At 40.3% G+C, this 18,069-nt stretch overlaps 1 protein-coding gene across 1 annotated transcript; it reads right to left on the bottom strand.

The window, feature by feature from the left end:
• Positions 1-473: 473 nt before the first annotated feature.
• Positions 474-9,737, bottom strand: LOC144522758 (C-signal). Its single transcript, XM_078258064.1, is given in 7 exon segments — positions 474-584; positions 1,188-1,278; positions 2,828-2,895; positions 2,897-3,022; positions 5,131-5,304; positions 8,571-8,645; positions 9,603-9,737. Coding segments are annotated over 7 exon segments (780 nt in total).
• Positions 9,738-18,069: the final 8,332 nt, after the last annotated feature.

Raw genomic sequence — 18,069 nt, 5'->3', positions numbered from 1 at the left:
AAGATCATTATTATTACCAGATTCGTCCCCTATTATTTTCGCAGGACGGCCTGCTGAAAGAGCGACACACAATGGGAAACCTTAAAATGGTACTTCAACAATAAAAACATAATGTTAAGTCACCCTGCTGGAAAACAAAGTTATTATAGGTTATATAACCCAAACCCCCTAGGTAACACTATATAAAGCTATACTATTTCTATATAAACATACAGAAGAAAATCATCAAGGATAGATCAACACCAAACAACTTGCGACTAAAAAAACACAGCATACCACCTACAGTACTTATGAACACTTTAATGTAATCTCTTTAAAAGAAATTGAACTTTTGCTCTCCTATATGTAATGAACTTTGATTTTGGTGATGTACGCATGATTTCTAATTAATGGTAAAGATTAAAGCTTGATTAAGTCAATAATTTTTTTTTTAATCTTCGCATCTTTGAAGTTGATCATAAATGGAATCAGGGTCACCAAGGCAACACTTCTCCTGTAAAATTCAGAAATGACCCATGATCCTTTTCAGTCAGTCCACCAATCACAGACAAGATGGAAGAAATGCTCTCTGCACTCAGTGGAGCCTAGAAAGCGACAGATAAACACAAAGAAATGAAATTCAGACACACTTCTTAGAAATGTCAAAACAATTATCCCTATACACATCACTAAGGACACTAAATTGCAATCTAAATATAAAATGTGTGACAACTCTCAAGAGTTGGTAAAAGACCATTTTCACCATGTGACATAAGATACATTTTAGTAAAATGCATACTCTATAAAAACATTTTCCACACCAATATAAATATAAAAGCCTTGAGGGTATGAAAAGTAACGTAGTTTTGTCTATCTACAAAATTTATTGACTTGATGTTTATGTTATGCTTTATTTGTCTTTGACTGTCTCCCTGGGTTTTTGTTGTTTCTTACATTGCTTGTCTGGTGTGTGGTACTGCTGGCTGTAAATCAAATTGCCCCTCAGGGATAATAAAGTTTCCTTGATCCTTGAAAGATATTACAATTTTCTCAGAGCTTGGTATGCTTTGATCACAGCTATTTAAATTAATAGTTTGGATTATTTAAAGTGGGGTTGTATGAATACTGGGTACTCAAAACCAATAGTCAGTGCATTACTACCTACAGTAGATGGCAGTCCACAAGAATTGGACAGAGCAGGCTCTTACCTCAGACCCCCCCATGTCAGTGCGGACCCAGCCAGGGTGTATAGCCATACAGAGAATCCCATCAGGCTCCAGGTCTACAGTCATACAGCGACTCACCATGCAATACTTTGCAAACCCGTTACCCACTATAGTACAGTTTTACCCAACACCACAGCAGTTAAACCATGGGGGGGATGGTGGAAGGTGCAGCTGATATTTCACGTATCCTAAAATCCATTGTTGCAAAATGTTGAATCAAAAAAGTGCTTATGAATTTCTTTCATTTACCTGGTCAGAAAAGAAAAAAAACCCTATTGAAACAGCCTGAGCTCCCTTTCTGAAGCCATAGCAAAGCATAGGTAACCTACCTTACCAGGGTTCTTGCACTATTTTTAAACTGAAATTTAATGTTTTTTAAGACCTTTTTAAGACCACCACAAATATAGTTTAAGATCCAAAAATGTTGAAAGAAATTACTTGATAGGAAAGAGAATTTGTGGAGACATTAATAAGATATTATTAACAAACGTAATAGCCTAATAATGTCCTTATAGTCCTTGGGCATCCTAGAGTAGATCCAACCAGGCAATCTAGTTTGTAATAATGCAAATTTAAGATATGCCCGAAGCTGCAGGTCAACAAAGGCTGCGATGATGTACATGCACTTGATGATCTTTTCGTATATCACTTATTGTTTGACAACCTGGTCACAAGCAAGCAAAACTTCTCTCAAACCACTACACTCCCTATACAAACAAACTCTTAAGGTTCTTGATAAGAAATCCATACACCATCGTCATTGCCATATTTTTTGTCCCAGTTGACCTGTGTGTGTATTTGTGTTGATCTCAGCCAACTGTTCTTGTTTTTATGTTATTTTCTTTTAGTATTAGTATAATCAACTTTTATTGTATAGGGCCAAATCTGTTTGTATTATTGATAGCTTAATCATCTAATCTAATTTTAGGGTGACCTCTTACCACCAGTCCAGGGACAGCGGATGTAAAATAGTCTCCAGGCTAATTCTGGTACATTTTTACTTTTATGTATTATTAGTGTGCATTGTCCCTGACATAAATGAATAAATAAACATAAAACTCCTGAAAATGCCGCAAGGCATCATCTCTAATATACTACAAATGGCTTCAAAGGTGAGGTAACTAAAGACACATTAGAGGATTTACAGTAAGCTATCGGGTGTGACAGTTGGTAACAATTTACCCTATCATCTTAAAAACACTGTCAGCTAATTTCATACGTACAGCTAATTTAAAGCAAATTTAAGATCATTCATGACCTTAATTTCACAGCATTTTGTTTAAGGCATTTTAAGACTTTTTAAGGACCCGCAGGAACCCTGCCTTACATGCCTTAAAGCAACACCAAAGATTCTTTTGTACCTTAAAATAATGTTTCCAAAATCGTTTCAGTGGTTTGTCAACTCGTAACAGGGTGAACGGCACTTCTGCATTCGCTTTGCGGCCCTCTATCGGCTATAACCGCACTATGCAAGTTTGCCAGATCGGATCTGTAGTTCGAATGAGACAGCGGTAATGGACAATTCCACTTCCAACCTGTAGGCGGACCGACGAGGAAAAGCGCTTTGGTGTTGCTTTAACGGTCTTGTACTTTTTTATTAAAAATGTTTCAAGCAAATATACTTATCCAATGGTAACAATACCTTGGACACCCTGTAGGGGTACCATTTGAAGTTGTTGGCCCGGTCCCCCCCAGTTGAGCTCCACAGAGCCCAGCAGAGAGGTCATGTTAATGACTTCTGCCCTCTGGGTGCCCATGCTTCGTGCACCCCCTGCTCCTCCTCTAGAAACAGCTTGCTTCAACAGAGGCAGGAATGCCTGGTAGGGGTAGGATAAAAAACACATCACAGCTGCAGCTGGAATCAACCTACTGTACAGGGTTTTTATGAGATGGAGTCACAATCAGTATGCTGAGAAGTAAGATGTAACCAATATTGCATTAGAGCTTCTTGAATCTGCAAAATCTTGTGATAATTACCATGGTGTGTGGTTAGTTTGATAAATATAATGTATAACATTGATAACAAAACTAACCCCTGCTACTACACAATCTAGAGATACACAGTTTAGAAATTATTTTAATATCAAATCTTGCATTTTGGGCAATTCCAGTCAGAGTGACACGTCACTATACAGTCTGTGGTAATGAATACAAATAGTGCCCTCTAGTGGCAGCATGTCCAACTTACAGAGAAATTGCTTGAATTCTCCATTTAGATTGTTCTACAAACCGTTTACATCAACGAGGGTAGGCTAAATACCAGAAACACCTGCCAGTATAACATAATAGAGTTAAACAGCACCACAAACTACATCCTCCAAAATGATCATACAGTGAAATCAACACCTCTCTAAAACAAAAACTAAACATTATAACACTCATGAAGGTAGGATTTATTGCAGGACTGTTGTATTAGACTGCATACATTTCAGCTGGGTGTACCTAATATACTGGATACTGAGTGTATAAGTATGTCAGGCCACATTACAGTTTTAATGCAATGATGCCTTACTAATGCAATGATTGAGATAGAATGTATGATATTGTCTTTCAGCAGATGCAGCATCTTATAATACCCTTAATCAGGGTTCAAAATGACCACCTTACTAGCCAAATGCTGGTAAAATATGCAATTGGCTGGTAGATTTGCTTCACTCACCAGTTAAAAAAACAATGGTAATCTATTGAGTGGCTGGTAAAAATTGAACATTCACTAGCCATTTGGCTGGTGGACGAAAAAGTTCATTTTGAACCCTGCCCTTGATGATACAAATTCTAAAATACCTGGAGATTCAATCCAGAGACTATTTTTGTTCTTTTTTATTATCTTATGTTCTCTTTGTATTATATCATCACGCTTTTGGGATACTACTGAATATACTATACGAGTAGTCTGAATCTGTCCCATCTCTCCTATCTAAATGGGCAGTCAGGAACACACACAATATTTGAATTAGGGCTAAAATGCCGAAAGGATGCGGGCGGTGCTTCAGCGGTAGGTGCGCAGTGAAAGTATATAAAATACTCAAATAACAAAAAGGAGTAGGCCTACACATTACGAAGAAAGGAGAAATCTTCTTTAAAATAGCACCATCTGAAAGTAGCGCATGGAAACAATGCCAGTGGAACTTTAGTTTTCACTTTCAGTTTCCGATGGAGATATTAACATCGATGCACCGAAGTGAGCGGAGAGTTAGGTTCAGTTTGGCCATGAATATATACTGCAGCTGATCAAGACCAACATCAGGCTGTGGTTCATCATTGTCATGAGGTTACACCTAGGTCTGGTCTGTTTCCCAAAGTTACATTAATTACACAATAACACTTTAGATGAGTAATCCAGAACAACAAGTTTAAAATGGCCCAATTACATTGAAACCAGTCTTCAATTATTTGTCTCAAATGTAACTTTACCATGTCATCATGTGATATTCTAGTTCAGAATACAACAAACAAATAGTTTATTACTGAGAGCACTACAGATTTATTCACACCACCGGTGACAATCCCTGTAACAATTTGTCCACATTTAGCACATTTAGCAAATTGACCATACATGGTCCAGCCATATACTAGGTTTTCATCTAGTCTTGTTTACTAGCACTGGGTGCTGCTCTGCAGTCCACCCTGTACTCTGGGCCAACTGAAATCAGACTTCCAATCAATATTCATAAAATACAGTCTCCTCTAGGCTAAGGGGGTTTTGTTACTTCTGTCCATCAAGATCTTCCTTTTGTTTTAGTTCGCAGTATTTAGAAAAATTAACCACTTGCGGGTCCTGCTCCTGGTGTGAAATATAGCTTCTTTTCTTTTTTACTTCACTATCTGGTGAAGTGAGAGCTGAAGACGTTCCAAAAAGAAAATGTTGATCCTCAATACCCAAGTCGACAGAAAGCACAACATCTAATAGAATAATAAACATTACCTTTGGGATCATTAGAGGAGCCACAGCATTAGTGTGGTAGTTTTCTATCATCTTCTCAGCAGTAACAGTATAAAAGTCGGCTACCACATTGATTGCTGCATTGTTGATCAGGCGGTTCAGACCCTCTTCTTGTACCAGCTGGCCCACCTCTTCCACAGATTTCTCTATACTCTCCTGGTTCACTGGAACATAATGATTAAATCAAGTAATGTTTCCAGTTGAACTTCATATATCCAGTGTGTACAGGATGTATGCTATGTCTATATGTTTAAAAGTCTAAACATGCATGAGGCCAAGATGTGATTGTCGTGCTGTAAGATGTTGGTTGATATATGATTTGATGTTTCTTGGTGGTTAATATGTCTAAATAGTCCCATGAGCGATTACTTTGGGACATTCATTTAAAATTTACAGGCCCTTGTGTTGTAAAGTGAGGGTGTTGTGTTTATGTTAGTTTTGCACACATAAAAAAAAAAAACCTATTTACAGCCTCGTTTTATGAGGCACTGCAGAAAAATATAAAATTACCACATCAAACTTTTTAAATGTTTTTAATGGTTTGGAGTTTTATGAGGAGTTGCCTAAAGCGCTGTGGAGATAGGTCTGGCTATGCGAGACCACCTACAGTGTTATAACTAGTGCTTATGACATTCACAAAATAGAAACAGCCATTATTGCAGTGACATAGCTAGCAATGCTCTAGGTTACAGTATACCTTCAGTTGCTGTTATATAACATCAGTGTGGAAATGCTAAATGTTGTCTTTAACATGTGGCAATGCTTATTTAAATAGTAAAAACAATAGCTATATTTTCCTATGGTTTGCATAGTAAAATATATGCATGTGTTTCCTTCCATGTTTTAATCCTGATTAGATTAATTGACAAAATGAAAGGGTTACTTTACAAGACAATATTAAAAAGAACATTCCTGATCCTTTCGTTATTTATGATAAGATAGTCTGGCTTTCAGAAATACTTATTTTGTAAAGGAGAGAGCCATCCACTGTTTGCTTTTGCATTGAATTTGTTTTCAAATATTGAAGCTAAAATGGCGGTGCAGAGATTAGGGTGACAGCACAGCTGATGGAGCTTATGCAGTCACAGCACACAGATGGTTTCTCTGGCAGCCTCTTGAGTCCCGATTTTCTTAAAGCTTCTAGTGCTTGGGAGCAGCATATATCCCTGGTCTGCTTCAGGTCAGTTAATTTGGAATTTGGCTTCTTTGCCTCCATTTACAGACACATTACTTTGGCACAGAGCACACATTGCAAATGATGGCTTGGTAGTGGTACAATGTGTGGTGCAGAGCTGTGCTCCTGAAGCTGGAGAGTGTTTACTGGCTCTCCTAAGCATACACAATAGTGAGGTATTGTTTCTACAGAAAAATCAGTTAATGGCTTAGATTATTGTTAGTCTGTCCAGCAGTGCAGAGGGACAGCACACAGACAGAATGTGATGTTTCCATTTTGCCAGTTCTGCTGCTACTTTAAACAAAACCGCAAAAGCACGTAGTAGTAGGTGGTTCCGAATACAGCCAGAGACAAGATGAGAATTTAAAAATAAAACAGGAAATAATAACTGAACAGAACTAGAAACAAGAAAAAATATAATAAGTATATAGTAGGTCTATACAGTCCATACAGTCCATGTCAACAAACGTTAATTTAACACTGGTATTACTTTAAACAGCTGGCTGAAAGCTACATTGACTTCATGACTGACCAAACAGAGCTCAATTAACAGTACTAAAATTCAGCAGCAACCTCAAATTCCTTAGCTGGAGATATTTATTGAATGTGTTAACATTAGCGAGTGACATTTGTGAGCGAGAACGCTGTAACCGGTAGTGGCAAATCGGGCAAATGCGCACAGTCAATTTCCGCCTACTAGAAGTGCTGTTTTTGCCACTGAAAGGCTTAGATTGTTATTATAAGTGTCTGACAAGATTATGAAAAGGATGACTACAGAGCCAAACTCACCAGACTCAAACAATACTTTTAGCGTGTATAGAGCCAGCATATTTTCACATCTAAATGGATAAATTAAAGATTTATTTCAACCAAACCAGAGTGGTATTTTATTGTTGGAACAGTGGAAAGACGGACAAAGTCAACTTTTGATAGTTTTATTTTGTTTCTGTCGACTTTGAATGAAGTGTGTTTTACAATGATGAAATTACTGTTTATTTAAATGGGGTCTGGTGGGTTTTGGCAATAACGATTTCAGGTTTCATGTAAAACAAAAAGGATCGTACTCTTTAACAAAAAGGTCTATCTCTCTAAGTATCCTTTCCATAATGTTGTCGGACATTTAGAATAATAATCTGAGCATGTCAGTGGCCAATTGCCCATTAAATTAAATTTCAGCTTGTTTCACCGCTGGTTTTGCTTAATACTGGACCAATTTCAAAAACTGTTGCTCCCATCAGTCACTTAGACACAAAAACATGGGAAGGTTAGGCTTAGTTAATGTTAGCTTTTATTCAACCATAGATTTTCCTGGTGGCTGTTTGGAACATCTTTTTGCACGTGTGCCTTTCTGTTTGAACGATAACCTAGGTCAAGCAAAATCAGCAGTTTAAAGATATAACTTATTAAGCATTACACTCTCTCTGTGGCTATGTAACATCATTTTAAAGTACATCCCTTAAGGATCCTCTTTCACATGTTCTTCCTGAATCATCATCTATTGGCTTGGTGGTAAGGAATAGACATTAATGGGTCATTGGGACTCTGTCAAGATGAAAGGATAAAGTATGATAAAGATAATTTACAATCTGCATGCAAACCAAGGAAAAAGGTATTCATTTCTCCAACTGCTTCAATGTTTTGGATTTGGACAGTGATCTCAGAGAAAACATGGGTGCCCTGGCTGTCACTTTATGTGGAAGATTTTGTCAGTCAACATTAAGTATATGCATTATTTGTTTTAATCAATTGTACAGCCCTTGCATAAGAAAGGCTCATAACTTAGAATGTATGTATAAGAATGTGCCAAGAAAACTAGGAATTCACATTATAACCACTACCGCTTTGGACTGTTACAATTTGGCCACAATTAAGCACATTGACCTAGTTTTGTTAGAGTATCAATATATCAGTAACAATGTGAAAACAAGTTGAAAGGGGTCACTTGTAATATACAGAGAATTATTATCACCTGAATCTGCAGCTGCAGCAAGAATGGGAAAGAATTCAACCTACAAAGCTTCAACAATTAGTGTCCTCCGTTCCCAAACGCTTATTGAGTGTTGTTAAAAGGGAAGGTGATGCAACACAGTGGTAAACACGCCCCTGTCCCAGCTTTTTTGGGATGAATCAGAATCAGAAGATTTATTGTCATTGTACAAAAATGAACAACTAAATTCTTAGCAGCAGTTCACCCAGTAAACATAAATCTAAATCTAGGTGTTGCAAAGAAGGTGTTCAGCTCTTTCACCAGTGCGATGCTTGAGTCCACAGCTGCGCTGGTCTGCCCCCTGAAGTTGGTGATCTGCTGGATGCCCTGCCATACCTGCCGAGGGTTGTTATTGGAGAGGTGGCTTTCTATTTTTCTCCTTTAGTCGACCTTGGCTTTCCTGATTCCTCTCTTCAGGTCACCTCTGGCAGCATTTTATAGTACTTTGTTTCCTGACCTGAAGGCGGTATTGCGATTTTTGAGTAGTGTCTTGACGTGGCTGGTCATCCAGGGCTTCTGATTGGGGAATACCCAGATGCATTTGTTCACCGTGACATTCCCTGTGCAGTACTTGATGTACGATAGTACAGCCTCTGTGTATACCGCCAGGTCCTGATGTTCAAAAACACTCCAATCGGTGTGTGTGAAATAATCTTTTAGCTGAGGAAGTGCATCCTCTGGCCAGGTGGTGATTGTCTTTATCAGTGGGATTGTGCTTCTTATGAGAGGTTTGCATGCAGGGGTGAGGAGCAGAGAGAAGTGCTCTGAGTGGAAACTGTGTGGCTTTGTTTGCATGTTTAATGCTTGTGTAAACATGGTCTTAAGTGTTTTCCCCTCTGGTCGGACACTTCACATGCTGATAAAATTTAGGCAGGATAGACTTTAAGTTTGCCTGATTAAAATCACCCGCAATAATGTGTACGCTGTCGGGGTGTGACTTCTGCAGTTTGTTAATACTGTTGGACAACAGCGAAAGAGCTGTGCTAACGTTAGCATCGGGTGGTATGTACACAGTCTTGATTAGCACTACTGTTAGCTCTCTGGGCAAGAAAAATGGACAGCATTTAACAGAAATGGACTCAAGGTCTGGTGAACAGTATTCATGTACGGTTAAGTTATCTCTAGACCATTTGTCGTGCACATAAATATACAGACCGCCACCTCTGTTCTTACCGGAGTCTTTGTTTCGGTCATAGTTATAGACATAGTGCGCCCAGCTAGCTGCACGGCTGCGTCAGGAATACGCGGGTGAAGCCAGGTCTCTGATATTATTGAAACGCAGCAGTCACAGACTTGGCGATTTCCTTCGGTGAGTAGATTCAACTCTTCCATTTTGTTGGCCAGGGATCTTGCGTTGGTGAGGAACATACTCGGAAGAGGAGGCTTGTGGGGATCTTTCCTCACTCTCGCTAGAGGCCGGACCGGCATCTCCGCTTTTGCTTCCTCTCCTTCCGCCGCCGTCGCGCCTGCCGACACCGACAACAAACCACGGAGCACCCACTGGCAGTGTTGCCACAGTTACTTTGAAAAAGTAACTTAGTTACTTTACAGATTACTTGATTTTAAAAGTAACAAAGTTAGATTACAAGTTACTTTATTAGTTACATTCAGCAACTACACCCCCACAGCCTCAACATAAAAATGACAACCGGTTTACTGTGAGGCAGCTCGGCATGGCCAGTAGTAGGGATCTTGTTTATTATGGCACGAAAGAGAGCGAGTCAACCATGTTTAAGGGCAGCATTTCCACTACAACATACTGCCCAATCAACTTCTTCAACTCTCCCCCACTTACTTGGTTTAACACCGAAGTCCAGCTTTTGTTGTTTGGGTGGTGGGGGACCTCCTGCTCTCTGCTTTGCACCACCTGGTGGGACTTGCTCTGTAAGTTTGACTGCAGTGCTGCGACTCCAAATGTTTTTTCAAATTTGATGTAGTGTTTTTGTAGCTAGTTAGCACAGAGTGTACAACGAACCTTAATATTGCCGTCTTTAGCTGACACAAACTCAAAATAGGGACTGTATTTCCAGCTAGAAAAACGCATCTCTCTCCTCCCTCCATTGTTGTTTACGTTTGTGTCGCTGCGTGGTGCACGTGACCTGTCCACATGCTGTAAACGTGAACTGTCGAATACGTGACTTCACTCCCCGAGACTCAAGAAGAAAGCAAAAATCTATATTTTTACTAAGGAAAATGACAAAAACAGTAACGCACAGTGACTTGGATAAGTAACTTTAATCTGATTACTGGTTTAGAAATAGTAACGCGTTAGATTACTCGTTACTGAAAAGAGTGGTCAGATCACTGCCCACTGTTTGAAGTTGAAGTTTATCAGTTTGAACATTAATTATCTTGTCTTTGTAGTGTCTTCAATTGAATATAGGTTGAAAAGGATTTGCAATTCATTGTATTCTGTTTTTATTTATGTTTTATACATAAACCAACTTCTTTTGATTTGTTTGTAAATTATAACATTTATCTGTAATATCTGAATGTGGAAATAAGCAGCTGTTTGCTGATATGTTTGCCATACTGTATCAGCTTAAAAGGTGATATGTCAATGTTGTTCACCACTGCCCCCAAGTGACCACAAATCAGTTATTGCAGGTTTACGGCTTAGCTTTGCATAGCAAGACTAGAGGCAGGCACCTAGCCAGGAAAAAGTCATAACCCCCTGCAAAACCACAACATGTTGTCTTTTTACACTTGCACAGGCTGGTAGGCTGATTTATTTTACCTTTTGAACAGAGCCATGCAAGGTGATAAGCTAAGCATCTCCAGGTTTAAGAGTCATGTCAGCTCAACTACTTGTGATAAAGTGAGAATGAGCTGGGAGAGGTATTTGTTCTGGTGATATGTAGGTATGTCATTTGGCCAACCTGTTTATAATCATTTAAATTCCCCAGACCAAATGCTGGACCCTTTATTCCTGATAATTCTGCATTTAATCACAATAACCTGATGAGTTGTTACTGATCGTTGAATGTTGTTAGTTATTATTCAGTAGCAGTAAATTCAGCTGCAGTATGAGTTTGATTTTGCATTACAGTACTACAGCCAAGAGTTAAAAAGTTGTCTGTCAGGAGCAACACTGAGGAACAGAGTGTGTGCCTTTATCCACTTGTATTTGTTTGTGACTGTGTGCTGTGATGTATGTTTGTCTATGTGTGTGCACATGCCTGGGTTCAGTGTGTGCAGTGTGTGGGATACACATGAATCTAGGTTGGAACATCCATTTTCAATCACTTATTTAATTCACATGAGCTATATTTAAAGATATCATAAATAAAATACTAGGGTTCCTTTCATCAATGAATAAATCATGGCCGTTATCCTCTCTTTCTCCCGTGCACACAGCGTAGTACTCTGCCTCCAGTCTTTATCACATTGGTTTATCATAGTGGGCTAGATGTATGATTAAGTGTGTTTACATGCACAAGTATCACAGTATCACTTGGTTATTCAGTCTACTCAGCTATTCACTTATTGAGTTTGCTCGTGTAGCTAATGTTTACAAAAACCCCATCATGTGGAAGCCTGAACACAAGTTAGGATTTAATATTATTTTAATATCCCGAGGAAAATTCAGTCTGCCAGAACAGAACAGAAAATATTGCAAAATCGGTAAAAACCATATCAGCAGAATCTAGCGCTGCCAAAGACAATTGTGATTGGTTTAAAGAAATGCCAATTAACCAGAGCATGTTTTTCACCTATCCTGTATTGTTGTATGGAATACCCAGACCTTCCTTTGCACCGCTGTGGAGGAAGGTCTGACATTGTGAGACTACTATAATGCATATTCTAAAAACGGGTGTGATGCTCCACCACAGGATTTCTTTTCCTTAAATGTGTTTGTTGTATGTTGTCCACTCATCTGCACTATTATCTGTCTTGCTCTGGCAAATCCAATAGTTTGCATCTAGTTTCTTGTAATACTTGATCACAAGTACTAAACTGAACCATTCTGTCTACAGGAATAACGGTAATTCTCAACATGGCTGTTGGTCGTAGAATTTGTGTCCTTCGGTGTTATTGTCATGTTGTTATCTAAGCTAGACAACGTCTCAAGTCTATGTTCAAGGGCAGATTTAGTGTCCCCACCGTTGAGTTCGAAAGAAAAACATTCATCATGTGTGTCATCAAATGAATAGAGGAGAATATACTTTTCTACATTTGTCGAAACATTTCACTCAAAACCACAAAAGTCAATCTGCTGGTGGCGCTAGAGGAAAAGCCACAGAATCACTAGAGTCATTAGGATTCATCCTCTGGGAACCATGAACGTCTGCAACTAATTTGGCAATGGCAATCCATCCAAAAGTTGTTGAGATATTTTAGCCTGGATCAAAGTAGTGGGCCGCCCGACTGATACTGCCATCCCTAGAGCCACGGAACTAAAAACACGTTTAAAAATGAGCGGATGAGATTTTATAATAGTCTCAACCCCTACAGTATAATGCAGCATAATACTAGCTCTTTGCCCTTTTTATCAATATTGTTTCCTATTGTCAGTATATGCTGTGTATAAAGTACATTATAAAAAAGAAATCAGTAGGCAGCAAAGGAGGGAACATTTATGACAAAAAACATTAACAGTAATCAAAGCTTCAGCATAAACATAAACTTCAGATTTGCCCTTTATGTAAAAAGAAAATAACAAATACATATACGTTTTTAACAAATGCATACACATTTTTGCAAATACATACCAATTGTAATGACAAATACATACTTATTTTGTTGAATATAGTATAGTATGTAGTTTTAGTCATTTTCTCTTTTGAGCAGATGTATAGCTAAAGAACAGAGTTCATCCTGCATCTGTTTGAGATCAGTGTGATTGTAAAGTCTACTCCCAGATGGTAGCAGAAGGGAGTGCTTAGTAGGACTGCGTTCAGGGATTGAAGATGCTTCTTGCCTTCTGCAGTGCCTTGAGTTGAGACTCTTCCTGTAATCTCATGCAGGTTATCTGGAGCAAGTGAGAATTCTTTATAAGTGTTCTGCAGCAGCAAAAGTATCTTGAGAAGTAAGTGTAATTAAAAGTTTATGCAGAAGGTAAGTATCATGTGGAGATGGTTTCTTTATTTCTGAATAACTGACACAATATTGTTATAAACAGAGACTTATCAAGCATGGCACATTTGTCCAATCTCTCAATGACTGCATCTTCAGCAAAATGTTTAAATTAGATCTGCCTCCTTTCCAAACTCTATCAGCAGCTCCTTCTTTAAATTATGTGGAGTTGTAAGAAATTATTTCCATACCAATGCACCCACTCCCTTAAGATGTTTTTTCAAAGCCCTTCCATTTGAAACAGCTGAGTCATCTTCTATATAGTTTTCTACCAGCAAAAGTGATTTAGATCTTTCTTTGTCAGACACAGCGAGATAGTCATGCATGCATTTGAGAGGGAGAAATGTGCTGCTGTTAGCTTCCATCAGGGATGAAGCGACCCACCGGTAGGTTGAAGACTTTCTTAACAGAGCATCTGCAGGTGTGTGAAAAATAGGCTGAGGGCCAGGGGCGATTCTAGGATCAGACCTTTAGGGGGGCTCTGCCCCTAATGAGAATGTGATAAGGATACAGTGCCTTGCAAAAGTGTTAACCCCCCCTGCTAAATCAGTAATTTCATTATCTGATAATCTCTGAGTTAGCTACTAAACAACAACGTCAGATGACGTTTTTAAGTAAACCTGACACTTTATAAGTTACAGTAATAACGACCAATTTGACACAATGTTCTAACATTCAGAAAATTGAGTTGCTTATGTTTTAATTTGGGTTCTAATCTGCAAAATTAAATTACCAACTCTGGCACAACCACATCCGATTGGCCAAAACTACATTTCCGTTAACCCGTTCCTTGACTGGGTTAGAGGTGCACACCATTTGCTACCATATACGCCGATACCGTGGGTGCTCCGGAAAATACTGAGCACCCACGTGTGCCAGACTGCCAGTAGGCTACATTCATTTAAAATTAAACATTGCATTTGGTGCTAAGTGGAGCGGTGGCATTGATTCTTAATTTCCCAAGAAGCTGATCGCGGTTACGTGTTCATCTCCAATCCTATCTGTATTCCTGAGTTGAAAGATTTACACTTTACGGCTTTATTATCGAGTTAATTTAAAAAAAAGAAAAAGAAAATATTTGCCTATACACCTTTTCTCTCTCTCTCTCTCTCTCTCTCTCTCTCTCTCTCTCTCTCTCTCTCTCTCTCTCTCTCTCTCTTTGCGCACACAGACACTCTCTCACATTCTGGAGCCGAATCCGTCTCTGTGAGTCCGTCTCTGTACTCGGTCCAGTTCTGTCGGTTGATTAACGCAGATATTTGCTGATTGGTGGCGAACCGCCATCAGTCCATAAAGCAAATGTCTGTGATTACTCCAAATTTTAATGGTGATCTTTTGTGAGTAAATTCTGAATCTGCCACATCTGTCAGGTAAATGGGGTAGTATAATGTTTTTCTCTAAAATAGGAGTACACATTAAGTCAGTAGTAGACTATGGTGTGGATGCTAAGTGCTTTGGGGTCCCTCTGTAAGTAATTTTGGGGTACAATGGTTCTGGAGATAGCTTCAAGCAGCAATACCAAAGGCCAAGTAATCGGCCCGTTCCAAACAGGCACATTTTGAACGGGCACTGTATAGTACACAAGAATAGCATGATATAATTCTTATAGCTATGGATTTTAATAGCATTCAAAACAGCAATTCCTAAATCTACTGCATATTAATTGTGCTTTAAAGTGAGACTAAATAACTTCTGACAGAAATTTCATTCTTGTGATAAAATCTTTTTCATAAGTAATAAAATGCTCCCTGGCTCAACTAAATACACTCAAAAGTGTTTAGAGTGGTGTATAGCTGTTACAGTACCAATAACTTAGGGTAGGCTAGCAAATGTTAGCTTAAGTTAGCAAACATGAGATTGATGCTGTGTAACTGCCATAATTTAGTCATTGTGACTTTATGACTCTTTTGTACTGCTGTTACATTATGTTTTGGCATGCATTTGCCATTAGGCTGTACAGAATTCACCACTAAAGTAAAACATAGCCTTGCTTAATTACGACAATCCAGGGTTTTGCTGCTACAGCCTTACTTGCTTGTATACTTAGCTTAAGGTGGCTAATGTTGGCAAACAGAAAAGATATGTTTCTGCTTAGTTGACATTATTTAGGCAGCTTGCTGACTTTTTGTCTTCTCCATTTGTGCTACAGTTCAACATTTAACAATTTCCATTTAGCAAATGTCACTTGTGTCCACTGTGTTCAGCAAAAGTTACAGTCTCACTTACATATTAATACAAAGGACTTCTTATCACCTAAATTCTTATAGCAATTTCAGTGATGTGCACATTTTCCTTGAGCAGCTGCATGTCATATAAAGATTTGAACGCTTCTGATTTATTGATGTGGGTTTGCACCAGCTCCACATTGAGATGGGAGCTTGTGTGCTTGCTGTATTATTCAGATGGCTTTAAAAGCACGTCAACTCAATTACAGGGGTTTTCCGAGAAATATCATGTCCTGTCCTACTATGTCAAGAGTAACATCTCAGCTCAGGAGCAGGGAATACCTCCACCCCTGGATTCAACTGCATAAGATGGAGGCTTCCAGTGCACCAATTGGATTTTAGCCAAATTCTCTTGATTGTCAGGGTTAGATCATTGTCAAGGTTAATATTTGTAGTTATATTTTATTGCTGCATTTATGTGACTATTGACATTTAAAGCTTATGACTCACACCATGGTTTTTCTTTTTGGATGATATCAGATCTCCCTTTAGATTTACTTTACATTTATGAGTTTCAAAAGTTAAAAAATGTTCCCAATTTGCATTTGAATTTAAATGAAGTTCCATATTCGAGCCTATTTATAGTGTAAACAGAGAGGAAAAGGTGAAGATGGCTATCAGCTAAGAGTGGACCTATGGCTACGATCTCGACTACGTGGAGGAATTGAACACAGACTTCCACTTCTCTGTCTCCTGCTAGCCAATGTGCCAACATCGAAAGGTAAACTGGATGAGGCGTCGGTTTCCAGTGGGATGTTGGGAGCTTGACCTCAACTGAGGAGGTAATAGGGCGGTGGAAGGAGCACTTTGAGGAACTCCTAAATCTGACTAATACGCCCTCTATGGTAGAGGCAGAGCTGGAGGATGAGGGGGGATTGGCATCAATTTCCCTGGTGGAGGTTGCTGAGGTAGTTAAACAACTCCACAGTGGCAAAGCCCCAGGAATTGATGAGATCTGTCCAGAAATGCTTAAAGCTCTGGGTGTGGAGGGGTTGTCTTGGTTGACACGCCTCTTCAACATTGCATGGAAGTATGGGACGGTGCCTAAGGAGTGGCAGACCGGGGTGGTGGTTCCCCTTTTTAAAAAGGGGGACCAAAGGGTGTGTGCCAATTACAGGGGTATCACACTTCTCAGCCTCCCCGGTAAAGTCTACTCCAAGGTGTTGGAAAGGAGGGTTTGGTCGATAGTCGAATCTCAGGTTGAAGAGGAACAATGCGAATTCCGTCCTGGTCGTGGAACAACGGACCAGATCTTTACTCTCGCAAGGATCCTGGAGGGAGCCTGGGAGTATGCCCAACCAGTCTACATGTGTTTTGTGGATCTGGAGAAGGCGTATGACCGGGTGCCCCAGGAGATACTGTGGGAGGTGCTGCGGGAGTACGGGGTGAGGGGGTCCCTTCTCAGGGCCATCCAATCTCTGTACGACCAAAGCGAGAGCTGTGTCCGGGTTCTCGGCAGTAAGTCGGACTCGCTTTCAGGTGAGAGTTGGCCTCCGCCAGGGCTGCGCTTTGTCACCAATCCTGTTTGTAGTATTTATGGACAGGATATCGAGGCGTAGTCGGGGTGGAGAGGGGTGGCAGTTCGGTGGGCTGGGGATCTCATCGCTGCTTTTTGCAGATGATGTGGTCCTGATGGCATCATCGGCCTGTGACCTTCAGCACTCACTGGATCGGTTCGCAGCCGAGTGTGAAGAGGCTGATGAGGATCAGCACTCTAAATCGGAGGCCATGGTTCTCAGCAGGAAACCGATGGAGTGCCTTCTCCAGGTAGGGAATGAGTCCTTACCCCAAGTGAAGGAGTTCAAGTACCTTGGGGTCTTGTTCGCGAGTGAGGGACAATGGAGCGGGAGATTGGTCGGAGAATCGGCACAGCAGGTGCGGTATTACATTCAATTTATCGCACCGTTAGACGTAAAAAGAGAGCTGAGCCAGAAGGCAAAGCTCTCAATCTACCGGTCAGTTTTTGTTCCTACCTCACCTATGGTCATGAAGGCTGGGTCATGACCGAAAGAACAAGATCCAGGGTACAAGCGGCCGAAATGGGTTTCCCTCAGGAGGGTAGCTGGCGTCTCCCTTAGAGATAGGGTGAGAAGTTCAGTTATCCGTGAGGAGCTCGGAGTAGAGCCGCTGCTCCTTTGCGTCGAAAGGAGCCAGTTGAGGTGGTTCGGGCATCTGGTAAGAATGCCCCCTGGGCGCCTCCCTAGGGAGGTGTTCCAGGCACGTCCAGCTGGGAGGAGGCCTCGGGGGAGACCCAGGACTAGGTGGAGGGATTATATCTCTAACCTGGCCTGGGAACGCCTCGGGATCCCCCAGTCGGAGCTGGTTAATGTGGCCCGGGAAAGGGAAGTTTGGGGTCCCCTGCTGGAGCTGCTACCCCCGCGACCCGACCCCGGATAAGCGGATGAAGATGGATGGATGGATGTATGTTGGGAGCTGTGGTGTCCTTTCGCCGAGACTTG

The sequence above is a fragment of the Sander vitreus genome, chromosome 8 (genome assembly GCF_031162955.1).
Source record: "Sander vitreus isolate 19-12246 chromosome 8, sanVit1, whole genome shotgun sequence".
Lineage (NCBI taxonomy): Eukaryota > Metazoa > Chordata > Actinopteri > Perciformes > Percidae > Sander > Sander vitreus.
Note: the sequence above shows the minus strand (reverse complement) of the source record. Positions and strands in the feature narration are given on the sequence as shown.